Source organism: Pleurodeles waltl, chromosome 3_2 (assembly GCF_031143425.1).
Source record: "Pleurodeles waltl isolate 20211129_DDA chromosome 3_2, aPleWal1.hap1.20221129, whole genome shotgun sequence".
NCBI classification, from domain to species: domain Eukaryota; kingdom Metazoa; phylum Chordata; class Amphibia; order Caudata; family Salamandridae; genus Pleurodeles; species Pleurodeles waltl.
In genome coordinates, this window is record NC_090441.1 from 154,223,085 (window position 1) to 154,247,188 (window position 24,104).

At 42.8% G+C, this 24,104-nt stretch overlaps 1 protein-coding gene across 1 annotated transcript in view; it reads left to right on the plus strand.

Annotated features, from left to right (window-relative positions):
- Nucleotides 1-24,104, plus strand: part of LOC138286355 (zinc finger protein 845-like) — a 367,802-nt gene that overhangs the window by 3,648 nt on the left and 340,050 nt on the right. The window contains exon 2 of the mRNA XM_069226512.1: nt 20,281-20,407. Coding sequence (XP_069082613.1) covers nt 20,281-20,407 — 127 coding nt within the window. The remainder of the gene's footprint in view (nt 1-20,280; nt 20,408-24,104) is intronic.

The window sequence follows — 24,104 nt, forward strand, 5'->3', positions numbered from 1 at the left end:
TGCTGCCAAGAGAATAGTTCTGGGGGTACCATTAAAATATAGCTCGAGCTGATAAAATTGGACTTGCCACAATGAGTGGGCAATTAGATTTCTCGAGGCCTGAGGGGGTTATTTAACCAAGGAGTGTATTCGCCTGTTGGGCACTCTAAAAATGACAGTGGACAAGCTAGAGGATGCAGCAATGGCAGGACTGCAAGCCCCAGGAACTCTTCTGCCAGGAGATGGAGTTGCCATTGAAATACACTTGGAACGTGGTAGGTATATTTAACAAATTAAACAACCTTGACTGGTTGCCCACCACTGCAAGCTTTAGTATTGTTTGTCTTCAAGAGACATGGGAACTAGATAGATTCTATGTCAAAGGATTAAGGATATACATTTCCCTGGCTTAACCTTCTAGACCTGGGCTTGCAAAAGGGGGGCTAGCTCTTCTGGTCTCTAGTCTTCAGCAAGTAAAATGTAGGTGGTTTGTTAATGATAACCCTAACTTTCAACTGATTTCTTTGGGAACTGACACAGGTACTGACTTCATATGAGTTAAATTTTATAATAACTGTTTTAGTAGAAACAGTACAGCTATATTGGTAGCCTTAGACTCAGCCTTTGGTAAACGCTTTATTCTATCTAAGAATAAAGTATATCTTGTTTGGGTTGGGGAATTTAATGCCCGTTTGTGTAGAGGTGATCTAAAGGCTGTCTGCGGTTTTGTTGACAATATGGGGATGAATAAACTCATTTTTTTGCACACTACCTTTGGGGATACATTAAATACTTTATTTTGTTAGTTCAATCTGAGATTTGCTAGTGATTTTCGGTCTAGATGTCAGTAGATCTTGCATACCTTCATGGGTAAATGAACTACGAGTATCATCGATCAGGGCTGTGGAATTCAAAAACAATATCTACTTGTCCGTGGGACAGGTTGCTTCATAAATCTGTTTGTCCTGTAAAAAGAAATCCACGTGCCCCTTTGGTGCCACTTAATGTGTTGACAAATTATGGCAGCGATCTGATTCTTAAAGCTCGGAGAATAGCCTCTCTGACTATGCCAGGGCTCATACTATAGTAAGGGTTGAATACTAGCAGTTCCCTTATTTTAGCACCTTTCTGCAGATCTATGTAATGGGGTTGGAAATAGCGGTAAGCAGTAGTTCCAGGGTTAGAATGCTGTTTTGAGTCTGTGCAAAACTACTAACTTGCATGTTTTAGAGGTTTTCTCCATCTCTTTCATCTTTTCCCATACTGAGAAAGTTTGGAAATTTACTCCTGACAAGAGCAGAAGTACAACTTCTTCCAGGGTTGGGAAAACATGTGGTTGGAGCGAAAGTAAACTTGTAAATGCTCAACAGATTTTCCCGGGAGCAAACCTGCACTTGCTCATGTTAAAATATTTTCTAGGAGTATGAATTCCTGGCATTCTTGTGAATTCACGAAAGCTGTAATTCTGCACTAATTCAAGGACACATACCACCAGTGCACTTTTGTGACTTTCTTTAAGAATTGGGTCACTAATTAGGTCTGACATTAACCAAGAACTTTTGTTTTTATTAAATAATTTCTCTATGTATCAGCTGGCTTCACTTTAGTGACAGCATTCTGCTCTTTCACGAGGAGCATATCAGCACACAAAGTAGTTTGTTCAGTGCCAGCAACTACTGTGGCAATGTGTGCTTTTTGAGATCAAAAAATATTTTTGCTTTTTGCCAATGTTTGTTATGATTGTGAGGGCCTGGCAGCTCCCACAAACAAAGTTATACAAAAACAATGTCAAAACAAGACACGCATTGACAAAATCAAGAGGCTGAACACCAATGTTAGACCTATAGGCTTTGCGAATTCCAGTTTATTTTTATGTTTTCCTTAATCTTGTTGAAACTGGTTACACTGATTTTCCATTATATATATTTTTTGTAAATACTAGCATCTATCAACACATTTTTCTAGAAATGGTATATCCAATTTCACAGTAGTTTAGCAAATGATTTTTTTCCTGTTGCAGTTTTTGTGAACATTTTATTTAGAAAGCAAATAATCATCAATCTTAATTACAAGTTTCTGCAAATATTTGCTTCTAATCAGAGAGCATTCTGGAAGCCTCTTATTGGTATAATTTGCAAACGTGTGTACACATTTTTATACTGGAACCACCATCAGTAGTACAGCCCTATCTTACAACATTTACTTAGAGCGCTCATCCTGATAATAAAGGCTGTGCATGAACCATAGGTACAAGTTTGAACAGAATTAGCATATGTACACAAATATTTTGTTAACTGCAGACAATGCCCTTCCCTGATCCATAGTGTGATATTGTAAACTGTCAGCCAAATGGCTTGTGATGCAGGGGGTTGGGTCTCCTTGTTGCAAGGACAAAATAAACATGAAAACTTGTTGTCCTTGACCTCAAACAATATGTGCTGGGCATCAGGCTATATGAATTCCACACCCCTGTTGATCAAAGTTTAATCTAAGTTAATATGGTCACATTTTTAAGGTTACCCCATCATTTTTGATTGACCATTATATGATTGAAGTAAATCTAAATTTGAGGATTACTCAAACTCTCGACCACCCTATAGTAAGTAACCTAAACCCTTTTAGACATAATGGGTTCGTATCAAACTGCTCTGAAATTGAACCCGAAAAATATCTCTCTGGTCTAATTTCTCAGTATAGGGAAAGCAGTAGGACCCAATGGTGGCCCTATTGATTTGTTTAAATACAATAGTGCACTGTGGGCATCCTTACTCACTAATGTGTTGAACACCGTCGACAAGGATGGACTCCCTTCCTCTTGGTCCCGAACAATAATTGCCCTAGCCTTTAATAAAAGGGGCAGATGTTATTGCCCAATTTCTTTACTTAATAGCTCAGTTAACACTCTGGGCAGGATGCTACTAGAGAGGTTAGAAAATGGGGCAGAAGATAACTCCATTATTTGAGACCTAAAATATAGTTTTGCAAAGGGCTTATGTACCCCCGAATAGTGTTTGTACATGGAATTACTAGTGGCTAAGTACCGAAAGGCCAAAAAGGGTTTTCTCTTTCTGCCTTCATAGATCTTAGCAGTGGCTTTGACTGTGTCAATCACACCAAATTGTGGCACATTATGTCCTCTATGGGTGCTGACCTGCGTGTTATTAATTTGTTAAACTGTCTCTATCAACACCTCACTGCCAGGGTTCAATTTGGTCCTTGAGACAAGTATACTAGGTCATTTTGGGTAAAGAAGGGAGTCAGACAAGGGTGTCTTCTAACTCCTTTCGTAATTACATTGTACATAAATGGGCTTGAACAAGCTCTCTTGCAATCCACCACTGATCTACCGAAGGTTGGCTCTCGATTGATACCATCATGATTGAAAATAAATCATGTTGTTCTGGCTCACAGGCAAATGGGTTACCTATGTTGTTAGACTATTATACTATGTTTATGGAGTGGAAGAATGTAAAACTTAACTTAACCAAATACCTATATCATGATCTGTGGGAAGGGCCTGCTTAAAATAAGGAAATTGTCAAATTGTTGTAAAAAATACAGAGATACATAATATCTACATTTTCTATATAGGGGTGTTATTTTATTGAAGTGGTTGCCCCAAATCCAGCTTAAATACTAGCTGCTAAAGAAGACTGATACATCGGTCTTCAGGTTTGCCTCAAACTTGGGGTTTAGACCAATTAGGGAGATGCTTATAGTATACAACTGTAAGAGCTTCTCAGCTGCCACTTATAGTTCTACCGTTTGTGGCTATGTTGAACCTTCTCTAAATAGGGTCTTAATTGGCTATACCTTGATTGCTTTCATAAAATAGATTGGTTAAAATGTATGATATCAACCTATGCATTATTAGGTATTACGCTGGGTACCACTGAAGAAAGTATTCTTTCTACACTTAAGAAATTTAATAAATCTGATCTCAAGCAGGAGCTGACATGTCCATTCAGCGAGGCCAGGGAACACAGAGTGTCTAGAGTACAGTGGTGACTTATGGACTAATCCCCTCAAACCCTGGCTTTCAGTTTTGTATGTTCTAAATAGTATACATCTATATTAGGTCGAGCATTCGAGACCTCTTGTATATACTTCTATACTTCTTTGTGGGCTCTCTGCTTTTTCACTGGTTTGTTTCAGTGTCCTTAAAAATCATTGCTTGCTAGTGGTCAGTCCTTGCTCTTTGTCCCACCTTTTCCACAGTTGTACACTTCTCTGGCGCATGGCCCCAGTACTTGTAGCCTTCCACTTGTTCCAATGTAATGTGCTTGGGACTACTTTTTTCAAAGGCTAATAGCATTTGACCAGAGCCGCTGGATGTTTTCCGTGCCTTCACTATGTTTCTGTTAACATGGCTCTAAGTCATGTTCTTCTCTGGTTACATGTGCTGTGCATTCAAAGACGAGTACAAATGTTAGAGGCTGTTTTATGAGGGTGCCTGTTTCCGCCCCCTGCTGCTGCAGTGCAAAGTCAATCATGACCACAACTATGTTTATATCGATTTTCTTACGCGCTGCCGAGGCGTGGAGAAAATCGCTACTGTTACAATATTTCATTTATATTCCCCCAATTTAAAATGGCTGCCGCACATCATGCACGATGACATCATGGCGAGGCTCTCTTTTCCTTCGCCATTGCTTGTTCTGATTGCTGTCGCCACCATTTAGTGAGGGCAGGCTGCCACCGAGTGACAGCCCAGTGAAAGTTGTAGACGTTTTTACATTGGCCGACGTTATCAAGCATGAAGGCGATGGCTGTGTTTTTGTGTCCAGGCGCGCCACTGGCTGAAAGAGGCTGAGAAGGGGTCTAATGTCCTGGGATTTTGTGGTTACTGCCTAAACTTGTGTCCCTGGTATGACTCACTCTTGTAATGTTCACATCCTCGGTTTATTTAAAAAAATCATTCATACTTGACTAGAAGGTATTGCTTGTAGAATGTGCTTTAGTACAACCTTCAGTATCTCCTGACGGCAAAATCAAAGGGGTTTTGTATCGCTCTTTAACAATGCATCAAATTATTATTGTTATTTAGCATTTGTACGGAGCACAATCTGCCTTTACTATGACGAGTAAGCACTTTTTAGCGGTACGCGGTAAGACCTCCCAATTCTTTCCACTAACTTTGATTTGGTGCTATGGTCTGCACAAGATGGTGTTGGGGTCGGTGTCTAAGGTATTTGGCTGCTGCAGGGTTAAGCATGAGTATTTATTTGATATGAACATGTTGGAGAGGTAGCAAGCTTAGCCAACTATTTGGCTTTGAGTGATATTGTGCGGACGATGGCTCAAGTGTTTGTGTGTGTAATGCCTTAATGTTTGGGATTGTTTCTAGAATAAAAATGGGCACTTTGCCATACCAAATAACACCATAGTGGAATGTAAACAACCTCAATTGAAGAACGTAGCAGGGTCCGAACACATTGGCAAGATCATGGAATTATGAATTTGGGGTTGAGAAACGTAGGCCACCTTTCATGCTAGTGTCCCGCTGCTCCAATGCAAAGGGGTATGGCTGGGCTCCCAAGATAACCATGGCAGTTCAGAGATGGCCAGAGGCATAAAGCACCTTTGCAAATACTGTGGCGTTTCCCTTTGGCTGCAGGCTCGCAGATGCTTTAAGCGGGGTCCTCGTTCACTCTCAACTGGTAAGGGTTTCTAATCCACAGCCTTTAAAACAAGTAGGATGTGGAGAACTGAAGACCTCTCCAATTATGGGATTAGGAATTTTGGGTTGGGCTTTCTGATAGAACCAGCTTATTCTGTATGGTTCACAGCCATTACCAGTAAGTACTCTTGGTATTCATAGCAAGGAGGAACCCAGACTTCCAGGTGAAACGCTGCTCAGAGCTTAGAAAACATGAACTGATGCTCCAACTCGTTTCTCACACATCTTCAAATAAAACCATTAGTCAAAGGCAAACTTGACTTCTGACTTCAGAAGCCTCCCAAGACTTGTTTAACTGGCCATCCAGTGTCATGCCACACATCCTTGAATCCAGGATAGCTACTACGAAGCGTTTGATAAAAGTGCACTCTTATACTTGGACTCTGCCTTCTACTCCACAAAAGTGGCCCAAATGCCAGAAAACATGTCTCAGTGGGTCTCTATAATAGAGACGAACAAGAGTTTCACTTACCATGTCCATGGAGAGATTAATTATCCTCGGTGTGAGGGAGCAGAAGCCTCTCCTGAGAGGGAAACTAAACCAACCCTGCTTTCACATCTGTTCCTAAATCAGAAGTGTACATTTTAATCAAGCATTGCAGCTCTGCTCCACAAATGCTTCACCCCACCATAAACTGATACTCAGTTTTTTAAGTGGTGGGATTTTTAAGTTGACTTTGTGTGGTAAGCGCACACAGGAGCATATGGCAGAATACAAGACAGGTTCATAACTTTAGTGTAGTTATAACAGGGCTGTTATATTGTGATCCAAGTGCTTTTGCCATCTGAAGTTAAGGTAGACCACTTGTGTAAAGTTGCCAAGTAGGGAAATATACTCGGCAGTCTTTAGCTGATGTCCAAAAGGAAATGTCAGCCCAGCAAAACGGGAAGGGGATACAGGAGGGGGCAGGCAGGAAGATCTCCTGTAAAGTGAGTAAGCCATTGGAGGGCGCTGCTACGAGAACAGACATCCATAGCAAGGGAACTGGTGGTCTGGAGATTGGAGGACAGTCCTCTCAGAATACGCACCAAGAGTCAGGAAGTGCAGGAAGCAGGCAGTTCTTTGCAAGGCACGTCTACCTATACTAAATAGATACAAAGGTTAATAAAAATGCGGAAGGTGGGGGTCAGGGGGTCATCACAGGATACAACTACCCATAACATAGACAACGAGAGTGACGAGGGGATTAGCAAATGTCTGGCACTCTAACACAGAACACACATGTACAGCAAGGGGAAAGCTGCATCCCTCCCATTAAAATTAAAACATATTATTAACTACACACTAGCTACATCAGTTCCACACCCTAGGTCATTCAATGTTAACCTCAGGAAACAGCACCACTTTTACAACGATTTAAAATTATCCCAAACATGCAACACGCCACACAAACTGTGCCCAAACTCAAACCAATCTGGTCAAGCTTTCACCATGTGAAACCTAGTCCAACAGCACCTACCTTACAACCAACTACACAAACTTTGCCTAATACAAGAATCAATTCAGTGGCAACAATAGTAATTCCTTTAGTAATAGTCACCCATGTCAACACTACACCATCTGGGTCCACTGGACGTTGACATCCTCAGTGCCGCACCAACAGAGTGGATAACTCCTCGAAAAACAATGAAAAGTGGCTAGTGTTCCTATGACTTACTAGCATTACAAATCTCCACCAACATGAACGGAGATCAAGCACGTCCTCTCCCTTTTAACAGGACCACAAACCATATCTATAAATTGACCACTGTAAACTGTGGTCAGTGTCATAGAGATGTGAAATATGAGTCCTTAAATCTGTCTGCATCACAAAATCGTATATTATGTGCAATATACTTGAGTCGCCAAAGCCCAACATATAGAAAAGCCATTAAAATATTTAAGGGTTCTTGGATAGTGTGTGCTCCAGTTTCGTGAGTGGTCCTTTCTAAGCAGTCAGGCAGAAAGTTGATGTAGTTTGATCAAGTAATGACAATGAGGATATTTCAGAGCCTGCATAGATGTAAAATGATGTTATACCTACTACAAATTACTGTCCTTAAGCAGATCTCACTGGAGTGCCTCATTGCCAATATGAACTAGCCTCAGTTGAAAAACATAACGATTTGAAAATGTATGGAAAAATCTTTTTTTTTTTTTTTTTTTTTTTTACTCAATGGATTCAAGTTTAAATGTATATTTAATATGACAGGTGACTATTCACACTGAAATGCCCTTCCTATTGGCCCAGGTCATGCCTCTAGGTTTACTAATGAAGCAGTCATATGGGTTCGTTATCACTGTAGACTTCATTTAGGCCTTCTTAGCCATAGGATATAAATGTAGCATAAAGAGAGCGAGTGTACTGGACAGAGTGTGAGCAGAGGAGCAGGTGTCCTCAGCTAGGCGACTGACTCCGGCCTGGATCGCATCCACATCATTACTGGGGCAAAAAGGCGCTTCCACAATCATTCTTCTGTGCAGTGGCCATTGAAGATATCCAGCCAGCAAAAGGCATAAAGCCACAGAACGCCTTATTTTATGTATAGTAAGTGCACATCAGTGGGATCACACCGTGTAGGGATAGTCCTCTTCCAGTCATTGCTGCCAATGTTAGGAAAAGGAGTAGGGCACAGTATTAGCTAAGTTCCAAGAAGTGCTTATACTGCCTCCTTGTGAACAACCCTGCAGAAAAGTGCCTGTAGCCCACTCGTTGGAGGAGAAAGGTGGGTAGGCTCTCGGAGCATGGCTGTAACAGTTCATTTAAAGCACGGTCTCTGACACAAAACAAATCAAGTACTTAATGGAAAAGATTCTTTGGATAATGGGGTTGGAACTTGTGCTTGTAGTTGTGGCGCTTCCATACAGAACAGAAATTGGCAAAGCCAGTAGGGCTTGCTTTTTTGACCTATTTGATTTAGTAATGTATTTTTCTAATACTATGGTCTACCGACAAAAAACATAAACAAGCATTTGCAACGCAATGGGTCTTGCGTTTGCTCAAGTTAGATCTATTAGCGTTGTAAATTCCTAACTGGACTTTTCTTGCCACATCGATTGAAAAGTAAAACAGTTGACATAAGTGAGCTAATTTAAATCTCCATGAGCGCGAAGGAGAGACACAAAAGGAAAAAGAAGTTTGCTCGCAGTCAAACATATCGGCAGTTGTTAGAATTGTGGGCTCTTAACCACGCCCATCACTTTCACTCGTTTGTGGGCTTGTCTTTCAAAAATCCTTTGTTATCATTGGTAAATGCTTTACATGTGTCCCTCCGTGGGTAGGTTTTGTAACCGCCTTTCAGTCTGACCCTGTTACATGGATAATTGCACGGTTGCCAATTTGTTTGACTGTGAGCAAACGTATTTTTCCTTTTGTGTCTCTCCTTTGCGCTCATGGTGGCCATGGCGCTTTGAATCGCCTCACTTTCATCAACTGTTTTACTTTCCATTTTCCATTTATGTTGCAAGAAAAGTCCAGTAAGGTATTTACAATGCCAGTAGCTCTAACTGGAGCAAATGCAAAACCTATTGCATTGCAAATGCTTGTTTTAGCCTCTGTGTAATGGAATGATGATAAACATGAAATTGAAGTAATCTTTCTGACTTTCGGCTACATGACCAGTTTGAAAAATAATTACGTTGAATTATTTCAGTGCTGTGTCGTAGAGTGGTGGAGCAGTGTCGTAAAACAGTGGAGTAAAGTGGCATGGAGTGGCGTAGAGGGAGCTGCGTAGAGCATTGTAGAGTGGTGTATTGCCATAGAGTAGAGTACAGTTTAATGGAGTTGAGCATCTTCGAGTGGAATATCATGAAGTGGAGTGTCGTAGAGTGGCCTGGAGTGAAGTGGGCTAAACTTCAGAGTAGATCGGCTTAAAGTGCAGTGGCATAGAGTGCATTGGTTTTGAGTGAAGTGGTGTAGATCACATTGCTGTAGAGTGGTGTGAAGTGTAATGGCCCAGGGTGGAGTATAGTGCAATGGCGTGGACCAGATTGTTTCAAAGTGGAGTGGCGTAGGGTAGAGTGGAGAGGTGCAGAGTAGATAAAAGTGACATAGTCTAGTGATGTAGAGTATCAAAGAGTATAGTGGCATAGAGTGCATTGGTGCAGAGTAGAGTGCAGCAGTCTAGGGTGCTGTATAGTTCATTGGCCGAGAGTGCAGTCTTGAAGAGTAGGATGTTGTAGAGTGCATTGACCGAGAGTGCAGTGTTGTAGAGCGGTGCAGATTATAGTGCTGTAGAGAGCAATGGGGTAGAGTACAGTGGTGCAGAGTAGAACAGTGACGTAAAGTGCATTGACCTAGAGTGCAGTGATATAGAGTGGCATAGCGTGTAGTGTTGTAGAGTGCATTGGTGCAGGGTAGTTGGCGTAGAGTTCATTGGTTTTGAGTAAGGTGGTGTAGAGTGTATTGGCATGGAGCACAGTGGCGTAAAGTGCAGAGGCGTAGAGTAAAGTGCTGCAGAGTGGAGTGATCCAAAGTAGATTGTTTCAAAGTAGAGTCCACTGGTGTGGAATGGTGGAGGGTAGAGTGCAGTCAGGTAGAGTGCAGTGGCTTTGAATGCAGTCGTGCAGCGTAGATTACAGTGCTGTAGGGTGCATTGGCATAGTGTTGTGGAGTGGCATAGAGCAGAGTGGATTGGCACAGAGGGTGTGAAATAGTATTGCAGAGTACATTGTTGTGGAGTGGCATAGAGTGGAGTAGAGTGGAATGTTATAGTGCTGTGGAGTAGAATGTCAGAGTGGAGTGGTGTCGAGTGGAGTCTTATAGAGTAGAGAAGTGGAGTACTGTGTTGTAGGATAGAGTAGATTAAATTGGCATGGAGTGATGTAGAGGGAGTTGCGTAGAGCATTGTAGAGGGAAGTAGTGGCATGGAGTAGAGCTTAACGGAGTAGTGTAACATCATGGAGTGGAGTGTTTTATAGTTGCCTATAATGAAGTGGCATAAAGTATAGAGTAGACTGGTGCAGAGTAGATTCATGTGACGTAGAGTGCAGTGGAGTGATGTACAGTATCATATGGTGTAGTGGTGCAGAGTAGAGTGCAGGGGTGTAGAGCGTTGAAGAGTTCAGTGGCTGGGTGTGCAGTCTTGCAGAGTAAGGTGTCATAGAGTTCAATTGTGTGGTGTAGAGAGCAATGGCTTTGAGTACAGTCGAGCAGAGGAGAATAGAGTGGTATAGCATGCAGTGGCGTAGAGTTCATTGGTTTTGAGTTAAGTGGTGTAAAGTGATTGGCATGGAGTGCAGTGTCGTAAAGTGCAGCGGCGTAAAGTGGTTCAGAGTAGGGTCTAGTGGCACAAAGTAAAGTGGTGCAGAGTAGATTGTTTCAGAGTAGAATGAAGCGTTGTGAAGTGGTGCGTGGTACAGTGTAGTTGCGTAGAGTGCAGTGGTGCAGAGTAGATTAGAGTGGATTTGGCGTGGAGTGGTACAGATTGGAGTGCGTTGGAATAGGGAGCAGTGTTGCAGAGTAGCATAGAGGGGCGTGGTGCAGAATGGAGTGGTCTAGACTAGAGTGGGGTAGAGTGTACTGGCATAGAGTAGAGTGGTGTAGAGTGCAGAGTAGAGTGCATTGGCATAGAGCAGGGTGATGTAGAGAGTTGTGGAGTGGTGCAGAGGAGACTGCAGTGAGAGTGAGTGATGTAGTGTGGATTGGTGCAGAGTAGTCTGCAGTGGTGTGGAGTGGTGCAGAGTAGAGTGAAGTGGTGTAAAGTGGAGTATGCATAGTGTGGAAGCATACTGCCATTACAGACAACGCATCTTCAATTGAAATTACCATTACATTTGCACAGACATACAGTTTTGCTGATTAAAAGTATACTGCGTACAAACGATAATGTGTGGAAATGTCATCAACTAGTGTATTTGTTTTGATAGTATTAAAATATTTCTTTCCACCACACTTCAGAATTACCAAAAATGTGCTTAATTTATGATTTCCTAATTCTGATATTGTCACAGTTCATTTACAGACATTGAAATTTTGTTGTGTGCTCAAAAAAACATTGTACAGCTTTCCATCCAGCACAACCTAGTAGCCTGAATGGTTGTCACATAAATCCTCTCATTCTGAAGTCTAAGAAAGAAAAGTAACAACCAAGCTCCTGTGGAAGAAACAGCCTGACATTTGACCTCTGTATTTGAATACACAGCAAATGTGACAAGATAAGTACAAGATATAAAGATCTGTTTACAGGAATCGAGCACTGTTGAAAGGATACCATAAATAAAGTTTAGGCCACAGAAGGGACAAAAAGCTGTAAGAAAGACTAAGAGCTACTCTGAGATGCCACTTTATAGATAGATATACTGCAGAGAATCACAATATAAATAAGTTCACCTTATAATGTATGTCAGCAGTTATTTGATGGCTGTATGTCCAATCCAGGGCTACATCAATATTATAGCCTTCACTTCAACAAATCTCATTTCATAGTCATAGAATTATTTCATCAATATTTTATTACATAATACCAAATACATTTTAAAAGGACAATACAATAAATCAGTCATACCTCATTCACACAACAATAATATACAGCAATATACAAGGGTACCGTAAAAAATAAATATATATATATATATATATACACACACACACACACACACGGAGCTGTGAGACCTAATATCTGATATCACAATATTCTAGTATAATGCTCCGCTCCAGGAACATAGTAGGAACCAAAGGCCTACGTGCGTTTCGGTAATCCTCTCATAGGGAGGCCACCTTCATCAGGGCCGTTCCCAACCTTGTGTTCAAATTTGGATATAAACGCCATAGAAAAGACGTATATCAAGAAATTGGCACTCCATTTAATACATATGTCGCATCAGGAGAAGATATCTGATACAAAAACACAAAAAGACCATCATTTAAATAGTGGAGTCCATGATCCAAACTATAAAATAAATATAGTTACACATGCTACGCATACACAAAATAAGAACCATAAAACAATACAAACTAAGATTAATAGAATAAAACATGCAAATCAGATATTGGGTCTCACAGCTCCATGTATGTGTATATATGTATTTACAATATATCAAATTTTTCATTCAACATATTTCACCATATGAATTGGTCTATAATCCGTACACAAAAAGAAAAACCATTGTATGGTGTAGCTCATTTGTTGGCTCTGGGTACCTTGGGTTCTTGCAGAACCTACAAACCCTATATATCCTCACAACCAGAAGGATCTAGCAGACGTAATGGTAGATTTGCTTTTGTAAATCAGCCATGACGATAAGTTACCTATAAAAATGTTGTCACAAATTACTGTTTGTTTTTTTCCTACTCAGTTTCAATATTATTTTATTTCAACAGTTTCGTTGGGAATACTGTGAGAGATCTACACATGACCACTTGCTGAATTCGGTATTTTGTATTTTTTCAGAAATCTATAGCTTTCTTGAATCACCCATGGGTTTCAGACTGTTTTCCAAACTGGAAGTAGGTTGAGAGCATAAAATTAGAAAAAATGGGCTAAGTCTTTGAAAAATGCCAGAACCATGCTTAAAAAAAGGTGTTTTTATTCAGCTCTGCATGTTCTTGAAAGCTGGGAAGATGGTGACTTTAGCACAGCAAACTGTTTGTTGATGCCATTTTTAGGGAAAAAACAGACACTTTTATCGGGAGCACGTTTTCCTGTTTCTTTTTGGGGGTTTTTCCCCCCCAAAAACTAAAAAATGTCTCAGTCCATTCCAGGAGAATCCACAAACCCTCTGTACCTTTTAACTCCCAAGGAGGTTTGGGGGGGGGGGGGGGGGGGGGAGGATGCAAATTTGGCGTGGATACCTTGGGTGGAAAAGGTTTTACAGCCCTAAGCTCAAACTTCCCCAAATAGCCAAAGGAGTGGGGGCAGCAGTAAAGGGGTAAATAGTATCATATTAGGACTTTCATACAGGAAACAAATATTATTTGGGTAATGGCACCAGTTCCACGTTTTTAGCACTTGGAATGCTAAAAGTTAAATACATCTTTAAATATTACCTATGCCAATTGAAAGCAGAAGACATGCATATCTTTCTCTCTCTCTTTCTCTCTCTCTCTCTCCTTTTCACACATCTCCATATCCCCCTCTCTTACATGGCCCTTCTGTGTCTCATGCTCCGTCTCATTTCCCCTTACTTTCTCATTCTTTTCTCTTTTCCATGCCCCATCACACATCCTCCCTCTCCCATGCACCCTCTTTCTTGTCCATCACTGTTAATCCCCCTTACTTTCTTATTTCCCCTTGTGCTCTCTTGTTCCGCCCTCACACTCTTGTTCCCCTGTCGCCTTCTCTTTTTTTTCCCCACCTTTCAAACTTAAAAAATCACTTTATTCATGTTGATACTTACCATAAAAGCACATAAAAACATCAGTATAAAACTAAAGACAAATCCCATTACGTATGTACAAGTATATAACATGGAACATGAAACATATACAAGTTTATGAAACTTGTATATATGTACAAGTTTCATAAAATATAATGCAAGCTACAGATTCAAAATACATCTTTATAAACACTATAAAAAACGGAGGACTCCCACATTATGAACCCAATAAGAAAACCTAATTTACGGGTGTGCTGCGTTATAAGGGAGTTGCGGAGCCGCTTCCTTGGCTCTAGAATGTGATCCAACAAGCATCAAAAATCCATATAAAATATTGTTCAAACATAATGATAAGATTGTACAGCTCCTCAATTCCCCATAAGAAAACGCTCCCATTTCATTGAGGCCACAGTAAAATCAATGATAGCCAGAAAACAGCTTAAAGAAAATACACTCAAAAGAAGGAAAAGAAAATGGTACTGTTAGAAATGGGTTCTCTGGTTGGCAGAGGTGTACAACCTTGTCCAAGTAGGGACCACAATCCTAGTCAGGGTAAGTCACACACAATCGAAATTATCCTGTGCCCACCCTCTGTTAGCTTGGCACTGAGAAGTCACGCTTAATTTAGAAGGCAATGTGTAAAGTATTTGTGCAGTAAATCATACAGTAACACAGTGAAAACACCAAAACAAATACACCACACAGGTTTCGAAAAATAGATAATATTTATCTGAATAAAATAAGCTAAAAACAACAAATATCCAGTAAGCACAAAATAGGGTGTTGCATCGAATTTTCCAACGCAGCACAGACAATGTGTTTGCATTTGCGTCGTTTTTCGGCATGCGGTCTTGGTTCCTCATTGCGATGCAGGGATATTTTGATGCCCAGGGACGATGCTTTGAAAATCCTTGAATCGCCAGTAGAAGGCATAGGCACTGCGTGGATCCGGTAGGCGATGCGTCAAATTTTGCTTCGCATGGCAGGCGCTGCGTCGAATTTCCAGTCGGGACTGCATTGTTCCGGTCGGCTGTGTAGCAGTTTATCGGTCACAGTACAGGCTTCGCGCCCATTTTGCCAGGCGGTGCCTCGATTTTCAACGCACAAGGATTTTCTTGAAGAAATGAAGTCTTTGTTGGCCCTGAGACTTCAGAATACAGGAGGCACGCTCAATCCAAGCTCTTGGAGAGCACTTTTGGTGAAGGCAGAGTCCTTCTCAGCAAAATCAGAGGCCAACAGGGCAGCAGTCCTTCTCAGCAAAGCAGGTCAGATGAGTCCTTTGGGCAGCCAGGCAGCTGGTAGGGCCAGAGACCCAGTTTATATTCCCAAAAATGCCTTTGAAGTGGGGAAGACTTCAAAGAGTGGTTTTGAAGTGCACAAGTACCCCTTCCAGCCCAGTCCTGTCTGCCAGGGTTCCAGCAGGGTTTATCAGTCCATTCTGTGAGGGCAGGCCACCTGCCTTTGGAATTTAAATGTCAGGCATTCCACCCTTCCAGCCAAGGAAGCCCAATTCAGTATGCAGATGAGTGCAGGTGTGACTGAGTGTCTTGTGTTTGTGGTTGTCTGGGTGAAATGCACAAGGGAGCTGTCAACCAACACAGACCAGACGTTGATTGGAGACCGGCTGTAAGGCACAGATGGTTTTTAAGCGCAGAGAAATGCTCACTTTCTAAAAGTGGCATTTCTAAAATAGTACTATTAAATCTAACCTCACCAATAAGCATGATTTTCCATTAACACTCTGGCCATACTAAATATGACCTGGTTACCCCTTTCAGATCAGAGTCTACCACTCAGAAAGTATATGAGGGCAGTCCTAATGCTAGTTAATAAAAGGAGCAGGCCTCGCAGTAGTGGATAACAAATTTAGGAGTGTTTCACTACCAGGACATATAAAACACACATGTACATGTCCTGCCTTTTACCTACATAGCACCCCACCCTATGGGTTACCTAGGGCCTACCTTAGGGGTGACGTATATGTAGAAAAAGGGGAGTTTAAGGCTTGGCAAGTAATTTTAAATGCCAAGTCAAAGTGGCAGTGAAACTGCACACACAAGCCTTGCAATGGCTTCCCTGAGACATGGTTAATGGGCTACTTATGTGGGTGGCACAATTAGTGCTGCATGCCCACTAGTAGATTTAATTTACAGGCTCTGGGCACACGAGGTGCACTGTACTAGGGATTTATAAGTAAATCAAATATTCCAATTGGGGATTAACCAATGTTTCCATGTTTAAGGAAGAGAGCATATGCACTTTAGTACTGGTTAGCAGTGGTAAAGTGCGCAGAGTCCTAAAACCAGCAAAAACTGTGTTTTAAAAAAAAAAAAAGTGGAGGGAGGCAGGCAAAAAGTTGACGGATGGCCACCCTAAGGCTGTCAAGTCTAACCGGGACAATATACCTAAAAAGCAATGTGCTCCTACCAGTAAAGTGCATTTTTCAGAAAAGCTCCCACAGAATAACAAACATCATGATTTGGGAGTGTTGGAAGGCAATTAAGTGCAGGTCTTTATTGTCGAAACCCCATATTTTTTAAAATTGGTAATAAAAATGTCCTTGTTGCCTCCTTATACAACTAACAAAAAAACATAAAGTGATCCAGGGTTTGGGGGAGGGAGGGTGACTCATCACATGGGCAGAGCAGAATAGACTTGGGATCAAATTGGAAGGCGGGGAAACTTAAAACATCTTGCAGTTCCGAAGCGGAATTTCATTAGCAGTGACCTTTCCCTTGCTTTCTCAACATACTGGAGATATGGCTCAACACCTGTGACTGTTTGTAAGCTGATCAGGTCTGTCATGTTGGGCTTCATAATCTCGCGGCCCTCCCTGTCAGAAACTGCCCTACTCACAAACAAGTGTCTTTGTCTTCCAATGGCTTTTGCCGTTTTCTGCATATATTTTAACTTGGGGATTCTTAAACCATAGTCACAAGACATGCAATCCTCAACAATCTCAGGATTAAAGGAAGCCTTTGGGTTATTCCAAACAGAAGCCCAAAGAAGTGGGGCAAATCGCACCAGATCAGTCACATAGGCCAGGCCCAGCTCTTCGTGTATGCAATACTGCGAGCTGTCTGGTCCAAGTGCAATCAGCTGCCTGCAAAAACGATTTTACTCTTTCTGAAGTCTACTGCAATCTCTATACCCCCATATGCCAGCACCATAAGTAAGAATGGGTAAACACTGTAATAGATAAATTCCCAGAAGCAATATTATAGGTTTACTACCAACTTTAATAGGTACACTAAACAAAGCACCAACCGCTGGTGTGTGCGCAACGATCAGAAATGCAGGGCAGAAAGCTTTTACTAGTGTTGAAGGTCACTCAGAGATGAGAATTCTCTGACGCTGGTGAGGTTACTATCCGTGATGGAAATTGGTCTGACCTTGCAGCACTATGACCTGCACACCGTAAAATGTGACTTAGCAATTTTGGTGTCTAGATCCAGCTTATACATAAATGATACAAAAATTGTCAACCAATCCATGTAGACCACTGTGTGTGTGTGTGTGTGTGTAAGAGCAGAACCGCATCATCAGCATAGAATAGGGACAGCATTGGATTTCAATTAATCTTGGCTAGATCAACACTATTACTGGTTAGGAAAAGGTTAAATTCATTGATTTATAAAAGTAAAAACAATGGGGCTAAAACACACCTTGGAGGACACCTTGCATCAAAGGGAAGAGTGAAGTACATTCCCCATTTGTGTCAAGCCTCACCTTTGTTGAAACCTTGCAGTGCAAGGCACGTAAGAAGTCCAACATATCTGTGGCATACCAGTCTGCTGAAGAATAGCCCATAGTTTGGATCAATTGACTATTAAATGCAGTGCTCTGATCCAAAAAGACGAGGTATAAAGAATCCTTCTTGGCAATTGTATATTCTCCTACTATTAGATTGTGATTAAGACATTGTTCCTGCCTCCCCAGACCTTCCCTAAATCCATATTGAGCTCTACTTAGGATCTTATTTTGCTTGACCCAGTCCTCCTTTAGAAATAAAACCACACGGCCTGCCCCCTTAACCACAGAGTCCAGAAGTGAAATTGGTCTGTAACAGCATGGATCCTGTTTAAAACCCTTTTAAAAGATTGGTACCATAATAGCCTGTTGGCGGGAGTCTGGGATCTTACAGGCAGCCATAGCATTCAGTGTGTTAGTAAAAATGGGGACCCAGAGGTCAACATATTCTTTTTATAGATCCATGGGAACTCCATCTGGTCCGTGGCTTTATTAGGAGGGCTAGAGGAGATAGCTTTTGTAACAGCTTCAAGGTCAAACCTAGTTATTAATGGAAAGGGCTGGTAGGACTCATCACACTCTGGAACAGACTGATCTTTAAGAGAATAAATATGCTTGAAATGGTCAACCCAATTCTGGGTGCCAATGTTCAAACTATCACATGTGTGTTGGCTGTCATTTATCAGTAACAATGGGCCAGAATTTTTTGGAGTCCTTGTCTTTGCAGGAACTAACAAGTCCAATCCAGGTATTGTCCATAAGGGCCATCTGCACTTTTTGATGGGAAACTTATAGTGGGATCTCGCTTTAGATATAATATTTTGGTCTCTAGGCCTAGAATTAAGGGCGTTTCTCAGGTTTCGATTAGAGGTGCTACATTATTTATCAAACCAGCTAGGGCTAATGATATCTGAGCATTTGGTCGTGATTGTAAGAAAGGATTTAATATAATTGTTTAAAGTTTGAAAGTGGTAATAACCTACAAAGTAGATAATCTTGAGTTAATAGATAATTCATAATCAGACCCATATTAGCTCCAACATCATTAGCTGCTACTAATGAAGTATCTACCCTCTTTCATCCGAGACTGAGGCCATTACCTTGGTAGTCAGATTTATAACTCCTGTCGATTGGGCTGGTTGCTGAACTGATGGCAAGTTAGGAATAACATCTATGTGAATATAGTCGCTATATCCACTGGTTACAGTACCCCCGGAAGATACACAATTGGCTAACTCCACAGAATAAAAAAAACCCATCTATAATAGTACCTTGCCCCAGCCTATAAAAGTTGGAATACGTGGCCCTTGATGTCCCGCCCATTTCAGCCAAAATACAGAGATTCATTGCCAACAGATGATTTAAAAGTAAACGTCCTCTGTGATCAGCCAGACATTGGGGCACTACTGAAGATTCCACTGCAAAGGGGTCAGACAGAGTGTCACATGATCCAACCTTGCAGTTAAATTCACCCATCGTTTTTCTCTTGTTCCCCGTTAGTTCTAGTCTCCTTCCTCGCGCTCTCTTGTTCCCCCCCTCCTCGTGCTCTCTTGTTCCCCCCCCTCCTCGTGCTCTCTTGTTCCCCCCCTCCTCGCGCTCTCTTGTTCCCCCCCCCCCCCCTCCTCGCGCTCTCTTGTTCCCCCCCCTCCTCGCGCTCTCTTGTTCCCCCCCCTCCTCGCGCTCTCTTGTTCCCCCCCCTCCTCGCGCTCTCTTGTTCCCCCCCCTCCTCGCGCTCTCTTGTTCCCCCCCCTCCTCGCGCTCTCTTGTTCCCCCCCCTCCTCGCGCTCTCTTGTTCCCCCCCCCCTCCTCGCGCTCTCTTGTTTTCCCCCCCCTCCTCGCGCTCGCTTGTTCCCCCTCCCCTTCCTCGCTGGTTCCCCTTCCCCGCGTTCTCTTGTTCCCCTTCCTCTCTTGTTCCCCTTCCTCGCGCTCTTTGCTTTCGATTGGTCCCCTCTCTTGGTTTGTTCCCCTTCCTTGCGCTTGCCTGTTCCCCCTCCTCGCGCCCGCTCGTCCCCCTCTCCCTCGCTGCCCTTCGCTCTTGCTGCCCCTTTGGTGCCCGCTCTTGGTGCCCCCTCGCTCTTGGTGCCCCCTGGCTACCTCTCTTGCTGCCCCTTCACCGGCTTGTTTGCCCTTGCTCCCCCCTCCACACCTGCCGACTCGCTCGACCTTGCTCCCTTCTTTTTCTTGCTTCCTTTTTGAATTGCTCCCTCTTTGTTTTGCTGCCTCATCTCTTGCCCCTTCTCTTCTTCTGTTTTGTTCTCATCTTCACGTCTTCTATTAACATTTTTGTCCTTTTTCGCTGATTCTCTTACACCTCACCTTTTTATTCTCTCTTCCACTCTCACCATTTCTCTTACTATTTGTGTTCCTCTTTTTCAGCTCTGTCTTCCTTTATAGTTCTCTACTTCTCTCAATCAGTCTGTTTTACATGTTCTGTCATAAAGAGAAGACAAGTGGGGCAGTTGATGGGTTAGAACATTTGATTAGAATATTTTTTTACTTGAAGAGATCTTCATTTGATATTATACTTTAGTCATTTAAGTTGCTGAGTAATTTATGCTATATTTTGCTCTTCAAGGCACAAGTTGCATTCCTTGATGTTGCTGCATATTTCTCAGAAGAAGAGTGGAAGCTTTTGCACGAATGGCAGAAGGATCTTTACAGGAACGTGATGAAGGAAATTCACCAGGCTTTGATCTCCCTGGGTAAAGTTGTACTGTCTTATTTACCTACACATTTCAACCCATAATGTGCATAATTTTTATTTTTAGAATGTATTTTATTTTCTGTCTCTTGTACTGTCAATATCATTGTTACACAAAAATATGGTGGACTTTAATCAGACATTTTATTGTGTCCCCTAGTTGCTTGGGTTTGAGTGGCTTTTGTGACTGTCTTCAAGATATGCATAAAGTGTGAGCAAACTCTGGATAACTGATAATAAAAGAGCCTGTGCCAGCTGTCTTGGAATATTTCACTTACTGGTGACTTCTTGTTCTGTGGCTCCACTGCAGCAACGTTTCTTCAATGCAGAGTCATCTGCATGCAGTAGTACGTAAGGAGAACTTTGGCCATGACAGTGGATTCATCAGTCAATCAGGAATTTTTAAGCGCACTACTCACCCGTGAGGGTCTTGAGGCGCTGAGGGGGGTGGGGGGGGGGGAGGTAAGGAGGGTGCTGCTACTGCTTGAACAGCCAGGTCTTGAGAAGTTTCCTGAAGGTAAGGAGGTCCTTGGTCTGGCCCAGGTGGGTGGGAAGAGTGTTGCACGTTTAGGTGAAAGAATGATCTACCGCCGGTTGTAGTTCTATGGACGCGCAGGACGGTTGCGAGTGCAAGGTAGGCGGAGATGCCGGGATCGGGATTCTTCGTGTGAGTTATTTTAATGTTACTGGTAACAAGGTTTTTACCAGAGGAAGAGATGCTATGCTGCTAAATTTTATGGTGCTTATAGTGAATGATACCTTTATTAACATTCGCCAAAAGCTTTTACATGTTATATTACAGGCAAATGAAGAAGACATTTTAAGGCCTGGACAAAGTGAGCACTGGCCCAGGACCCCACCTTTCAGCCCTCCAACCCCTCCCCCCACCGCCCTAAAAGAGCCAGCTTTGTTCTGCAGAGAGTCTTGCCCTGGAGACCTTGAACAATTCCTTAACAGTTTGTTTTATATACTGTTTCACTTTAATATTTTTTTTTATGTGGATGGTGTGCGCAAGTCTATTTCAGATATTTTGAAGAGAAATATGTTTGTTTTTCATTCAGCATCTGTTAAAAAAAAAAAAAAAAGGTTTTGGGGGGATCAAAGCAGGACATCATATATAAGAAATAGGAGAATGTCACAGAGACTATTTGTAGTAATATTAGTGAGCTGCAGCTGTATTAAAATATTGAAAACACACGTCACTATCGCAGATATTAGATGTAAATATATTTAGATTTTTGGACAAGTGCATCTGGGCACTGTCAGTGACGTGGCCAAAGAGGGCATGAAAGAGCTGGAATTGAATCAGAAATTCACAGTTGTTACGAAAAAGGGCCCCCAAAATACATATGGCCCATAATCCTTAAAATGTCCCTGAAATGAAGTACACCCGTAGATTATGTATGTGCCAAGATCGGATTGAAAAGCTAAAAAGAGCACCAGACATTTAAAAAAAAAAAAACACTTCTGCCCCAGCCCGTCTTTCTCTAAACTCATTATTTGAATCTGATCTTTAAAATGTTTAACCTCTTGGGTGCCTTGGACGAGATGATCTCGTCCAAGGCTACAGTTCCCCTGTGCCTTGGACGAGATCATCTCGTCCATGGCACAGGGGAACTTGGGGGCGCGCTAGCACGCCCCCCGTGCACCCCCCCTCCCCCCCAAGGCGGGGATGGAAGGGGAAGACCCCTGGGGGCAGATTGGCCGATTTTAGGTCAATCTGCCCCCAAGGGGGCAGAAACCACTAGGCACCTGGGATTTGTTTTTTGTCGCCAATGTCACGCAGGGGGAGCGACCCCGTAGGCAAGGGTCGCTCCCGGGGGGGGGGGGGGGGGGTTGGGGGGAAGAAATTTATTTTAGGCCATTTCTGCCCCCCCCCCCCCCCTGGGGCCGGCTGAGCTACAGGCCAAACTCCACAGGTAGGCACCTTGCAAAAAACACCTCTGTTTTCTGTGAAAAAATATGTTGTGTCCATGTTGTGTTTTGGGCCATTTCCTTTCGTGGGCGCTAGGCCTACCCACAGAAGTGAGGCACCATTTTTATCGAGAGACTTAGGGGAACGCTGGGTGGAAGGAAATTTGTGGCTCCTCTCAGATTCCAGAACTTTCTGTCACCGAAATGAGAGGAAAAAGTGTTTTTTGGGCCACATTTTGATGTTTGCAAAGGATTCTGGGTAACATAACCTGGTCAGAGCCCCGCAAGTCACCCCATCTTGGATTCCCCTGGGTTTCTAGTTTTCAAAAATGCGCTGGTTTGCTAGGTTTCCCCAGGTGCGGGCTGAGCTACAGGCCAAAATCCACAGGTAGGCACTGCTTTTTATAAAAAAATGTGATGTGTCCACGTTGTGTTTTGGGCCCTTTCCTTTCGTGGGCGCTAGTCCTACCCACGCAAGTGAGGTATCATTTTTATCGGGAGACTTGGGGGAACGCTGGGTGGAAGGAAATTTGTGGCTCCTCTCAGATTCCAGAACTTTCTGCCACAGAAATGTGAGGAACATGTGTTTTTTTAGCCACATTTTGAGGTTTGCAAAGGATTCTGGGTAACAGAACCTGGTCCGAGCCCCGCAAGTCACCCCTCCTTGGATTCCCCTAGGTCTCTAGTTTTCAGAAATGTACAGGTTTGGTAGGTTTCCCTAGGTGGCGGCTGAGCTAGAGGCCAAAATCTACAGGTAGTCACTTTGCTAAAAACAGCTCTGTTTTCTGTGATGTGTCCACGTTGTGTTTTGGGGCATATCCTGTCGCGGGCGCTAGGCCTACCCACACAAGTGAGGTATCATTTTTATCGGGAGACGTGGGGGAACGCTGGGTGGAAGGAAATTTGTGGCTCCTCTCAGATTCCAGAACTTTCTGCCACAGAAATGTGAGGAACATGTGTTTTTTTAGCCAAATTTTGCGGTTTGCAAAGGATTCTGGGTAACAGAACCTGGTCCGAGCCACACAAGTCACCCCTCCTTGGATTCCCCTAGGTCTCTAGTTTTCAGAAATGCACAGGTTTGGTAGGTTTCCCTAGGTGCCGGCTGAGCTAGAGGCCAAAATCTACAGGTAGTCACTTTGCTAAAAACAGCTCTGTTTTCTGTGATATGTCCACGTTGTGTTTTGGGGCATATCCTGTCGCGGGCGCTAGGCCTACCCACACAAGTGAGGTATCATTTTTATCGGGAGACGTGGGGGAACGCTGGGTGGAAGGAAATTTGTGGCTCCTCTCAGATTCCAGAACTTTCTGCCACAGAAATGTGAGGAACGTGTTTTTTTAGCCAAATTTTGAGGTTTGCAAAGGATTCTGGGTAACAGAACCTGGTCCGAGACACACAAGTCACCCCTCCTTGGATTCCCCTAGGTCTCTAGTTTTCAGAAATGCACAGGTTTGGTAGGTTTCCCTAGGTGCCGGCTGAGCTAGAGGTCAAAATCTACAGGTAGTCACTTTGCTAAAAACAGCTCTGTTTTCTATGATATGTCCACGTTGTGTTTTGGGACATATCCTGTCGCGGGCGCCAGGCCTACCCACACAAGTGAGGTATCATTTTTATCGGGAGACGTGGGGGAACGCTGGGTGGAAGGAAATTTGTGGCTCCTCTCAGATTCCAGAACTTTCTGCCACAGAAATGTGAGGAACATGTGTTTTTTTAGCCAAATTTTGAGGTTTGCAAAGGATTCTGGGTAACAGAACCTGGTCCGAGCCCCGCAAGTCACCCCTCCGTG